The 12,446-nt window shown below is 38.0% G+C and overlaps 1 protein-coding gene across 4 annotated transcripts in view; it reads left to right on the forward strand.

Annotated features, from left to right (window-relative positions):
• The window catches only part of SPPL2B (signal peptide peptidase like 2B), a 30,025-nt gene that overhangs the window by 13,757 nt on the left and 3,822 nt on the right, over nucleotides 1-12,446 (forward strand). For 3 of the 4 annotated variants that reach the window (XR_007506862.1, XM_049807108.1, XM_049807109.1), the window contains 11 exons: nucleotides 11-100; nucleotides 464-603; nucleotides 1,389-1,531; nucleotides 2,394-2,490; nucleotides 2,647-2,763; nucleotides 4,269-4,350; nucleotides 5,223-5,297; nucleotides 5,432-5,494; nucleotides 6,583-6,682; nucleotides 7,648-7,725; nucleotides 11,641-11,801. Coding sequence is in view for 3 of the 4 variants with exons in the window: in XM_049807108.1 (XP_049663065.1) it covers nucleotides 11-100; nucleotides 464-603; nucleotides 1,389-1,531; nucleotides 2,394-2,490; nucleotides 2,647-2,763; nucleotides 4,269-4,350; nucleotides 5,223-5,297; nucleotides 5,432-5,494; nucleotides 6,583-6,682; nucleotides 7,648-7,725; nucleotides 11,641-11,801 (1,146 nt within the window). In the remaining variant the exon portion in view is untranslated. Of the gene's footprint in view, nucleotides 1-10; nucleotides 101-463; nucleotides 604-1,388; nucleotides 1,532-2,393; nucleotides 2,491-2,646; nucleotides 2,764-4,268; nucleotides 4,351-5,222; nucleotides 5,298-5,431; nucleotides 5,495-6,582; nucleotides 6,683-7,647; nucleotides 7,726-11,640; nucleotides 11,870-12,446 lie in introns of all 4 variants that reach the window. The other variant, XM_049807110.1, reaches the window with a different exon arrangement.

Here is a 12,446-nt window from a genome sequence, read left to right on the forward strand (position 1 = left end):
TGTCTTTCAGGTTCCTCCTGGGGGTAACAGGAGTCAATATGAAGAGATTGATATTCCTGTGGCTCTGCTCAGCTATACCGATATGTTAGATATTGGCAAGGTAAACTTGATACTAAATGCTCCAATTTATATTATCTCCTTTAAATGAGTCACTGCTCAACAGTATTTGAAGTCCATCTTAAGAGCTTTGAATCTGTAGAGAGTTGTATTCATGAATATTGCATTATTATGTTTTGAAAAAAAAAAAAGTGAATCTCTTGGGAGGTTACTTCTCATTTTCAGAATAAAATCAAAATGGAGTCTGGGGCTGGAAATAAATATCACTAATAGTAGAGCTAATAGATTTCTCTTAAGTATTTATTATAAAGTTTGATTCTGAGGTTGCTTAGGGTAAACTAAATAACTGAACCATTGCTAAGGTAGCTTTTTTGAAGTTCTTCATAACTTGTACTTACCTCCACAGAGTTTTGGCAGCTCAGTGAAAGGGGCGATGTATGCACCAAATGAGCCTGTGCTAGACTATAACATGGTGATTATATTTGTCATGGCTGTGGGGACTGTTGCAATTGGAGGCTACTGGGCAGGAAGCAGAGATGTGAAAAAGTGAGTAACTGGTATTTATCTAAAGATCACCTGGTAGCTCTCCTAATGAGATTTAGAGACTGTCTATATAACCAGAATGGAAAAATGCTGATGTGACATTTGAAAGGCCCTGAGCCTGGTATTAGCTTTGTCACTGTATGAAATTATTAGAGTGTAATTTGCATGTAGCAGTTTAGTGTTTTGCCTTGTCAAAAAGCCAAACATTTGAAAAGTTCAGAAGGAAAATTGGATAGTAATAGGCTTCCTATTTGGGCTTTTGCAAAAATCCACCGTAAAAATATATATATATATAAAAAAAAAGATGTTCTTACTAGTATAGTGCAAAACAAACTGAGTAGGTGGCTAACATATACTATGTTTATTTCGAATCTTTTATTGAAATTTTATGGTTACTTTTTGCCAGTAGGTGGAGTTGGGCAGAGGAGGTTGTCTGTGCCACACTTATTTTTAACATTTACTTTACATATACAACCTGACTTTAGGATTTCTTTGGAAGTCAGCAAATTATTCTGCAGTAATTTTCAGGATTCTGTTGGGTTCCTAGTGAATGAAGAATAGTACTCTTGATAAACTAATGCAGTAGTTATTGTTTTATGAATTGTGTTATGTCTGATGTTCATACATACATGCAAAATGTGGAGTTCCACTGACTTGAGTGGAAATCAATGCAGGCATTGGTGGTGTCATGTTTTCCAACCCCATGTAGTTCTCCCTGAAGATTCAGTGCCCTTTATATACTTTGTTGCAGAAGGAATGGACTGATTATAGCCATGTTACTCTTTCAGGAGGTACATGAAGCACAAACGTGATGATGGGGCAGAGAAACATGATGATGAAACGGTTGATGTGACTCCAATAATGATCTGTGTATTTGTAGTGATGTGCTGCTCAATGCTGGTCCTCCTTTATTTCTTCTACGACCACTTAGGTACTCTTAAAGTTGTATTTTTATTGATACATATTCAATATCACAAGGCTGCCATAGTTCAAAGAACATTTTTACTGTGAAAATAATTATGAAATGGCTGTCTTCTGCCATGTTTCTTCATCCCACATGATTCAAAACCCTGTAAGAAAACCCACCAAGTAGATTTCTATACCTGCTTTTAGTGAGGTTGAATTAGGTGATCATAGAGCTTAGCAAATGTTAAAGCCTATTAAGTAGATACAGACTTCATATCTTCCACCTTTTATTTTTTGTCAAAGGTGTTCTCAAAGCTATATTTGTCTTTCTGTTGTTCAATTTGAAGTTAAGCTATGGGATCCAGGATCAATTTTTTTATCTTTATAAAGTTTATAAGTTTCTACTGATCACTTATCAAATTGGTTGACAGAAGAACATGAGAGCCTAATGCACTGGAACTTCAGTCCTCATATTTCTGAGGGAGTTATGAAAGATGCATCCCATCTGTATTAATTCATTTTGCTGCTAAGCGAGTTCCCCTATAACGCTTATATATACTCATAATGAGAAGATAAACACTTCACCATAAATTGCCTTTTTAGGCTTATGATTTAATGATTTTTAAAATATTAGCACAGAGGTTTTGATTTGTTGAAGTAGCTATTGCATAAAGTACACCTGAGTAAAATGAGCTAGAATTAGATACCTAAAGAGCATAAATTTAATTAACAGTCATTTGAAGTCTCTGAATTTAACGTTTATTGGTGAAATGTAAGCCTTGTTTCTCATTCAGGTTTTTTGATTGCCTGTTCTTTATTCAGCCAGGATATGAAACAAAGCATCTCTTAACTTATCCTACTTGGACTTACTACTTTTTCTTTCTCAGTCTATGTTATCATAGGAATATTCTGCCTGGCTGCCTCAATTGGTCTTTACAGTTGTCTGTCTCCCTTTGTAAGAAGATTCCCTTTGGGAAAGTGTAGGTAAGTGGCAAGTTCTAAATCTTTAATAGGCAAAATTAAGTTTTTATGATGTTGGGTAGGTGTGGGATTTACAAGGTGATTTCATACTTAAAAACATTTATAAAGGAGACATATAACTACATAGACAACAGTAGCTTTGTTGTGTTTCATTTTCAGAATCCCAGACAACAACTTGCCTTATTTTCACAAGCGTCCACAAGTCCGGATGTTGCTACTGGCAATATTTTGTATCTCTGTCAGCATAGTCTGGGGAATCTTCAGAAATGAAGATCAGTAAGTGTATGCTTTATTTTCTGTGCTAGAAATGTAATATGCTTTATAGTATAAATAACTGACATCTGTAGAAGCCTAAACTTATCCTGAATTTACAAGTGACAGGAAAGAAACTAGATACTTTGGCAGAAGTTGTTCCTTATGTACTTCATCCTAGTCTTGTTGGTTTAAGATACAGAAAACTGTCTCTTGTTAAGTTTGAATTTCTGAGTCCCAGTCCATATTCTGATCTTTGGCTTAAGACAGCTTTTTCAGAAGTGGTATAGAAAGTTGGACACAAGTTGTTTAACTTACTACTTCATGGTCTGCATGTGTGTTTTCTCAGAGAGAGTAAGAGCTGTGAAGCTTGTCAGATCTTAAGTTTCTCTCAGCTGACTGGTATGAGTAAATAATTCCATGTCCAGTATTGCTGCAGTACCTAATTATAGCATGTTCTTATCACTTTAGTTCTTTGTTGTGGTGGTTTGGTTTTGTTTGGGTTTTTTTACCCCTTACCTCACTCCCAGATGCTCAGGTTTCCCCATATATGTACATGTGTTCATCTTCTTAGTCCCTCTGTCAAGGATTCTGTGTTGGAACTGAAATGCTGGCTTGTGTTTCTGCTGATGGTACCAAAGATGTCTTGCTTGTGCTTTGGATGCCTGTTACTGCCTTTGTGGGATCAGTTTTCTGTGTTAAGTTTGTGGATCATTCACTGACAGAACTCATAAATCCAGGAAGCATCAACTTTGAAACCTTTTAGAGAAATAAGTGTCAGACTGAGGAGTACAGAAGTACTATAGGGCTATTCCAACCTGGGATATTTAGGACTAGGAAATCCATTTTCTACCTCGAAGATGGAGTGGACCTGAGCATCTCCTGCACAAAGCTCCATCAGCAAGTGCTGAGGTATAGATCACAAGAGCATAATCTCTCATCTGCATCTACACTTTAGCGATTTTGGGGAAGCCTTAGTGTTTCGTATCTCAAATCCTACTACTTTGATCCTAGCGATCGAGAATAAAGCAAAGAGCATTGGTGCTTCTATACCTAACTTGCAAAACACAATCAAGAAATAGCCCCAACTGTAGGCTTCCCTCGGCACACAAGGGTGTACACATACACACAGGCTAAAGGACCCCAGCACTTCCTATTTTGGTACCCACTGACCTCATTCAGCCAGTTTTCAATCCACCTCAGTGTCTGCTTATCCAGCCTACACTTCCTCAGTTTCTCTGTAAGGATCTTATGGAAGATTCTCAGTGGGAAAGCCTTACTGAAGTCTAGATAGACAATATTCCCACTGCTCTTCCCTCATCTACCAAACCAGTCATTTCATTGTAGGAGGTTTTCAGGTTGATCAAGCACAACTTCCCATTTGTGAAATCCATGCTGACAGCAATGTTGATTTCAAGCAAGTACTTTTAATAAAGTTTTTTTGTCCCAAGCAGGTCCTTACTGAGGACAAGGCTTGATCTGGCTTTCCTATTGTTTCCTGTGAAAAAATTGCTCTCCTCTTTCTTTAGGTGGGCTTGGGTTCTGCAAGATGCTTTAGGAATCGCTTTCTGTCTTTACATGTTGAAAACAATTCGCCTGCCTACATTTAAGGTATGAAAGTTAAACAGATCTAGAAAGAGGATGTTTGCCTGTATATAGCTGAACAGAGGAGCCACTTCTAATAGAGTACATTGGCTTGGAAATGCACTTGTGTTCGTACATAGCTTGGAAGAGTGATGTAATGAGTATACTGTAGACCAAGAAGTGGCATGTGATTGTTATGTACGGTGTTTGGTAACTTAAAGTTCTGCAGTGTTGACTACTAGTAAATCGCACACTACACACTCACTTGTGGGTTTGGGCGGGGGCGGGGGGGGGGGGGGGTTGGTTTGCGTTTTGTTTTGTTTTTTGTTGTTGTGGTTTGGTTGGTGGGGGGGTTGTTGGGTTTGGTTTTGTTTTGTTTTCAAATTTGACACACAACTGATGCATCATTCTGGTGTTTCTTTCAAATCTTCCAGAACTTATTCAGTATCCTAAGGTGAAAATCAGTATCAGTCATTTAGTTGCCCCTTAGGCAGCTCTTCAAACTCCTGTTTCAAGTTATCTTCACCTATAAATTTGTTTCCTTGTACAGACTGGCCAAAGTAATGTGGATACTGTTTCAAGCTATGCCTAGAATCCTCCAGAGGAAATGCAGATCTTCTTTATATTTCCTAACAAATTGAAACAGCACCATTTCCAGATTTTACATGGTAAAAAATTTTAGGGACTAACATGTAATTTTGTGCCCAAGAATTACCTTCTTTTATATGGTGCATGTGAGACCCGATTCCTCTATCTAAAATATTTAGGAGTTAAGAAAAATACGTGGTGACTTGTTTGTTAGCTTTTGCCTTGCATAGTCTTAAGTTGCTAATTATTAATACTTTGCTGTTTCCTAATGCACAGTATGTAAATACAAAGTATATTGTTTCTTCCTTTAGGGTTGTACCTTGCTCCTCCTGGTTCTTTTTGTGTATGATGTATTCTTTGTATTTATCACACCTTTTCTAACAAAGGTAAGTAAAGTACTTCCCTAGAGCCTGTTGGTCACAGAGCAAACTGTAATGACCTGTTTCTCTGTGTGTTCCTAAATGATCCCAGACCCAGTGAGTGAAGTGCTGACCTACAAATTTTCCCCTTTTTTCTTTAGACTGGGGAGAGTATAATGGTAGAGGTGGCTGCAGGCCCGTCTGATTCTGCCACTCATGAAAAGGTACTGTATGCAGTCTGAAAATACAGCACTAACTTCCAGCTATTACATTTTCAACTTCTCTAAAATTCAAAGACCACAAAGCTGAAATGGGGATGCCAGTCTGAAAAGAATTTAATGTGGAAATAAGCACTCCTTAGCTCTCTGGAAAACTACACCAAACACGGGAGGGCAAGGCAGACTTAGTGGTTCATCACAAGAGCTTTGGTCTTTTATCTTGCTTTAAGAGGGTTTGAGTACAAGGCAGGTCATTAGCTCAGCTCCACAAAAACATGACCACCTTTGTAAATAGAACTTTTATTGCTAATGAAGCATATCCATTGTTACCTAAAGAGATAAAACTTATATGATCAGTCTGTCTCTTCCCCCTCCTTCCCTGTTTTGATAATTGCTTTATGAAAAGCTGAGGCTATAGGCAAAGGAGAGGAACACGAATTGGAGACAGAAAGAAAACGGAAGTTGATATAGTTCTGTACGTTTGACAGGAGCCAGCTGTATGCACAGAGCTGTACAACATGATGTGATTCTTTAATGTACTGTATTAAAGAGAATACATGTTTGCAATGAACTTTGCCATACTGTCCCTCAATGTTGCAAATTATGTAATAAATAGGAAAGCTGGGGGGGGGGGGGGGAGGGGAGTCTTTAAATTATTCAAGTCTTTACTCTTTTGAGACTTTCATTGCAACCAGTAGATTGAAATAGAAATGGTTATTTCTTATGCATGTAGCACTTTACCTAAATTTTTTACGTTCCTGCAGTCAAAAGGTTCCTAAATTTTTTACGTTCCTGCAGTTAAAAGTTCCCTGTTGCATGTGAGGACTTTGAAATTAATATAGTGTTTTGAGATGTCTGTCATGGGGAGTTGTCTTGGCTGTGTGATTTAGAAAGTATTTCATCAGTCCTATCTCAAATACCTTTTGTTGTCAGTAATATTAATACAAGATTTTAAGGATCTGTAATATTAAAAAAGATACATTTGCTGTATTTGAAGTCTACAGTTTCAGTACAACAGGAACCAGTTCTGGTAGATGGTGTCAGTATGTAGAGAAAACAGCTTTTCATAAGGCATGTGTCTCTCTCATTCCAAGCTCCCAATGGTCCTGAAGGTTCCACGACTGAACTCTTCACCGTTGGCTCTGTGTGACAGGCCTTTTTCTCTCCTAGGATTTGGAGACATTTTAGTTCCAGGTATTTCTGTTTCGCATGTTAAGAATTTTACTTGTTGCATACTCATATTAGTTTATTCTGCTTGTACTTCCACTTCAAGTGGGAAGTTTGATTTGACTACTATAAAGCTGATAAATTTATATGTATATCTTTTAGGGGGGGGGTTCTGCACCATTCACTTTTTCCATAAGAAATTAAATGCATTAAATTAATCTTACGGTTCAGTTTCACATGCAGTAATGTAAAATGTAGAGAAATCTCAAGAGTTGATTTAGCAACTAATTTTATAGTATAAAACATCTTTAATAGAGAAAATTATTTGTCCTTTTGCACATTATTTGAGTACACATGTACCTGACTACTCAAAACTTCATAATTTTGTCAGTCATGCAACATCCAGTGTTTCTACCACACCTTCTCTCAAATTTGGCTTTAGATAGTATGTGAAAGTATGCCTGGCACCACTGCAGGTGAGAACAAGTATGCATCTTCTGATTGTCAGATTTCTTCTGAGAAATCATTTGTTTATTTTCTTATATTTTGGGAGCTATGAACTCTGTCATCCCTGTCCGTGTCCCCTCCTCCCCGCGACCTATAATAGGCATAGTTATTAACAAAAAATTTCTACTGTCTTTACTAGGAGCTGGAAGGGATGAACTTACTCTTATTCTTGTTGTGAACACTGTATTTTTACAGCTGTTTATTAGGGATGGGATGATGTTTTGTATCTAGGATCTGTGTATTCGTAGATGTTAATTTTATTATTGGAGTGATTCTGTTGTACTGGGCTTGTGTTATCATGTAACTGTTTTGTAAGCTGTGCAGCCTCCTGAGTGATGCTGTCATAGTACTTGGGCAACCCTGTGTTTAAGTAAATGTCGAGGGGAAAAAAAAATAATCTTAAATTCCTAGATAATTTGATGGGTTTGTGTATTTTAATGTGTGAATGGTTGAAAGCATGTTATAATTGTTCTTTCCTTTCCTAGGCTTACTAGTAGCCTATTGCCATAGATTTGATATTCAGGTGCAGTCGTCCAGAGTCTATTTTGTAGCCTGCACAATAGGTACGTATAAGTGTGACACCTGAACACAATACCTACAGGGGTTGCTCCCTTTAAAAGCATACCATTGATCTTCTATTCCGTAGTTTGGGTGTTTTTATTCTTCTCCTTTTATTATTAAGCAAATATTTTAGCTAAGTACTTTTGAGGCTATATCTTTCATCACCAAGTTATCTGATGTTATTTTCCTGAGCTGTTTTGTCTGCCGTATATAAGGGGAGCTTCTTGTTACCATGGCTTGTCTCACTATAACCCTTACATCTACACTATCTTTATACGTGCTTAGCTACTCATTCTGGTTTCTTGATTCGTGAATCTTTGAGTTTATTGCATATGAGAATTCAGGTTAGGCACGTCTTCCTTTGACTTTGTTCTTAACTTTTGTGTATTCTAAAAATCTGTGACCTATGATGCAACAAGTTGTATTATGGTAGCTGTAACTCCTCTAAATAAGTTTTCCTTTAGTTTGTAGAATCCACAGAGTTACATGCTATGGACTTAAAAGACAACTGATGAATAGGATCCTACAGATTTCTGTTGGCTTTGTTACAAAGTATTTATGCTAGCAAAGACTTAAGATGCTTGCAGTTAATGTCATGAAAAATTTTCATGAAAATCTGCTTTAGAAATTCTTTTGAAAAAATAGCTGGGTTCTTGGAGACTTATAGCAGGGTTAGAGAGATGCTTTTATTTGAATGTACCAAATGTTACATAATTTTCTCTCATATATACTTAAATGAAACTGTTGTCTTACCTGGTACTTTCAAAACACATTTACAGAAATTGATAGAAAAATATTGTATCAATGAAGAGTCAGCAGTGTACTATTGCAGCAATGAACACTAACCGTGTACAGGGTTGTCTTAGCCAGATTGAGTCAGAAGTATGAGAGAAGTGATTATTCCCCTCAGTTTGGCAGTTAAGACTGAGTCTTAACCAGGATCCCTGGTGCAAGACAGACTGACATATGGGAGTAAATCCGGTGGAGGCCATCAAGATGGCTGAGGGCTGGAGCACATGATTTTAAAAGAAGAGAAGGCAAAGAGGACTTTCTGTTGTCCACAGCTACCTAATGTGAGGGTGCAGAGAAGAAAGACAGGCTTTTCTTACGGGTGCACAAGGATAAGATGTGAGGCAATGGACTTACGTCACAAGAAGAAATATTTTAACTAGATATAAAGAACTCTCAGTAATAACATAATGTGCCCTGAAAAAAACCACTTTGGAAGAATTGCAAAAAGTTATCAAGTATTCTAATCATAGAATCATTTAGGTTGGAAAAGACCTTAAGATCATCAAGTCCAACTGTAAAGCTAACACTACCAAGTTGCCACAGACAAGTGTTTTAGATCACTTAAAGAATCACTGTCAAATGTATTGGCAAAAGTGATTTTAACATAAACTTGTAAAAGTGCAACTTAACAGAATTTGATGGCAAGATTCACTATTACTTACTACACGGAAGAAACATACAAAGGAATATCAAGTTAGAATCAATTTAGAATGATTCACACAGAGACCAGAGATGCAAAAAGGTAAGGGAGACCCTCCCATTGAGTCATGAGGTTCAGAGTGGACCTCCTTGCTTTCTAAACTCCATTTCAGAGAGGAGTCTAGGTGTGGCTGGATCCAGACTTAGTCCCAGACTTGGTTAACAGTTTATGGCTAATGGAATTAGCTACATGGATTTCATTAGACATTCATCCAGCATGCTATCAGTCACTTACCGAGGATCCGTTGCAAATAAGGGGTCTCAGTCTCAGGTAAGTAATCTCAAACCTTGATGTTAAAGAAGCGCCTTCCATCCAGGAGTCCGATGTTAGTTTGCTCCATAGAACCCTAGGTTTCCTGAAGCAGAGACTCAGGCATCGGATTTTAAAAAAATAAATAATTTTAGAGTGGTACAGCAGCAGGATCGGCTTGAGCTGGGTGCCTCCAGGGTGGGACCTGAACAAAGAAATCCCTGGGCAATTATACCCTTACAGACTATTCACCTGCCCCTCACGCATTCTTCACACTCCAATAGTGATTCTGGTCTGAGATCTTCTGACCCCTTATTGGATTCCTTCACTGTCTCCAGACAGGCTGTTATCTTGTCAGATTGTAGGTGCTGTTGACAGTTGTAGCCTCCTTATCTCCTGGTTTGCGCTGGCTCTGGAGACCTTGTTTTGCTTGAGTAGGTACAAGTTCAGTAAGTTCAGCAAATCTAGGTGAAAGTTTACAGCTTGACGCCTAAGGCTTCAGCAAATCTAGCTACTCATGCTAAGTAAAGCTAAGCAAACAGCATACTAAATCACACAATGTTATACCTCTAAGTGGTTCATTCTATTTTAAAACTTATTTAAGCTAAACTACTACTATCTCTTAACACTGAGAGGTGTCCCTGCTCAAGGGGAGAGTTGCCTGGCATGCAGTCCAGTTGATGTCCAGGGAGAACTCAAATTGGGCTCACCCAACAATCTGGCATTGGTAAAAGGATCTCATTGCTTTGAGGAGTAACTCCAAGAGGTGTCTGAACTCAAGGGGAGATCACCACCATGCAGCCATGCTGTCTAGCAGGGAGAGCTCAAAGAAGGCTCGCTTAGGCTGTCATATGTATGGGATAAAGCGGTTGGTTGGCTCATAGTCAAATTGCATACCATGGGAGAGGTATGCACGAGACTCCTTGTACCCACAATTTTCTTCGTTCCTCAGTAAATGAGGCTTGGAAAAACCACCTGCTATTCATGTGTTAATCGCATGATCAGTGCTCACTGTGTCTCTGCACCTTTTGTGGATTTCCTAGAGGACTTGCCTGGCTATGGCTCAGGCCTTTACCTCCTTTGGAGCCTGTACCGAACTACTGCTAGTTTGGTTGGGGGGTGGGGGGGCAGTGAGTGCATCTGTCACACAAGTCCCCCACAAAACCGTGTCCCTAAGCACTACCTCTACACGTCTTTTAAACACCTCCAGGGATGGTGACTCAACCACTTCCCTGGGCAGCCTGTTCCAATGCTTTATAAACCTTTCAGTTAAGAAATTTTTCCAATCCAAACCTCCCCTGGTGCAACCTGAGGCCTTTTCATCTTGTCCTATCACTTGTTACCAAGGAAAAGAGACCGACCCCCACCTCGCTACAACCTCCTTTCAGGTAGTTGTAGAGGGCAATGAGGACTCTCCCAAGCTTCCTTTTCTCCAGGCTAAACAACCCCAATTCCCTCAGCCACTCCTCATAAATCTTGTTCTCTAGACCCTTCACCAGCTTTGTTGCTCTTCTTTGGACACGCTCCAGCACCTCAATATCCTTCTTCATCTAGTTCCTGCATAAAAATCCGTTGGTTTTAGCTTCATTGTTCTGAAAGTGTAATTGAAATTAATTACATTGAGATCCTAGCTGCTTCTGTTTGATGTAACAATTTTTGCAAAACATATGCAGAAATTAAATAGAAAGTAATAACAAATTATAACATACAGCTGGATTGTTGGTTTTTTGCAGGTTTTTTAGGGGTGCTGCAGGATAGTAAGAAACAGCCAAAGCCAAGCCAAACAAGAAGCACATGTTATAATGGTCAAAAAAATTGTCTGTATCTGAATTTGTAAATACGAGGCACGATATTTCACTTGTTTGTTTTGCCTTTCTCAAACTGCTTAAGGTAATGATTTAATTGCACAGTGTGGACTAGGCCGATCACACTACTTTCACAACATGTTATTATAGGTGGAAAGTCTGTGGTATCTCTAAGTAAAGCACTATTCCAAGCTTACATTGTGTATATAATACATTGTGTCTAAAGAGGCATGAAAAAATTCTGGAGATGTTGTTTTACATACTACTTGGAAAAAGTTCCTGTTAGAATGCTCATCTAGCTAATTGTTTAGTTGTTCTTGAGCAGAGCTGTATCTGAATAACTGGGTTTTGCTCGTTTTGTTTCCTTCCAGCATATGGCATAGGCCTTCTTGTGACCTTTGTTGCCTTGGCATTGATGCAGATGGGCCAGCCTGCTCTCCTCTACTTGGTGCCCTGTACTCTTCTCACAAGCTTTGCTGTGGCTCTTTGGAGAAAGGAGCTTGCAATGTTCTGGACGGGCAGCGGCTTTGCGGTGAATACCAGTTTGATATGAGTGTCTTCAAGAAATACTAATATTATAAAAACCTAACTAGAATTAAAGTTGAGTAAAATATTGCAGTATTATCAAACAAAACCAAAGATTTTTGTTTTGCTTGTTTGCTTTTTTACATACTTTTTTGCCTCAGTAACATTTTCTTTTTTTAATGTCTATGGCCACTTAAACTGGCTAATGAAAAGTAAAGTAGACCTTGTCCGTCCTTCTTGATTCTGCCCTAATTTTACTCTTTTGATCTCTGTTGAAAGTATTATTATTTATTATGGGTAAAATATTAAAATAGTATATAAAATGTAATGTTTTATAGTCTTACATAAAATATATCCTTAAAAATATTTTTCTTCATATTTTTTCAGTAGCCTACAGCTTATGAAGTTAGAAATCTAGCTCAATATAGTAAATTATCACTTTGTTTCACTGTGGTAGAAGTGAAATTAATTTGATTCCAAAAGGAATAATTTCTATTGTGATGCATGATTATAGATTTGAATAATTACTTGAAGGCCAAGTCTATCAAGCTAGAGGTTCCCCCCGTGAGTTTTGTTATTCAACTATTTGTGATAACCTTCACAACTTTCCTCTAGATAACTGAATTTAATTGTTGGAGAAATATTTGAGATA

Source organism: Accipiter gentilis, chromosome 8, assembly GCF_929443795.1.
Source record: "Accipiter gentilis chromosome 8, bAccGen1.1, whole genome shotgun sequence".
Taxonomy (NCBI): domain Eukaryota; kingdom Metazoa; phylum Chordata; class Aves; order Accipitriformes; family Accipitridae; genus Astur; species Astur gentilis.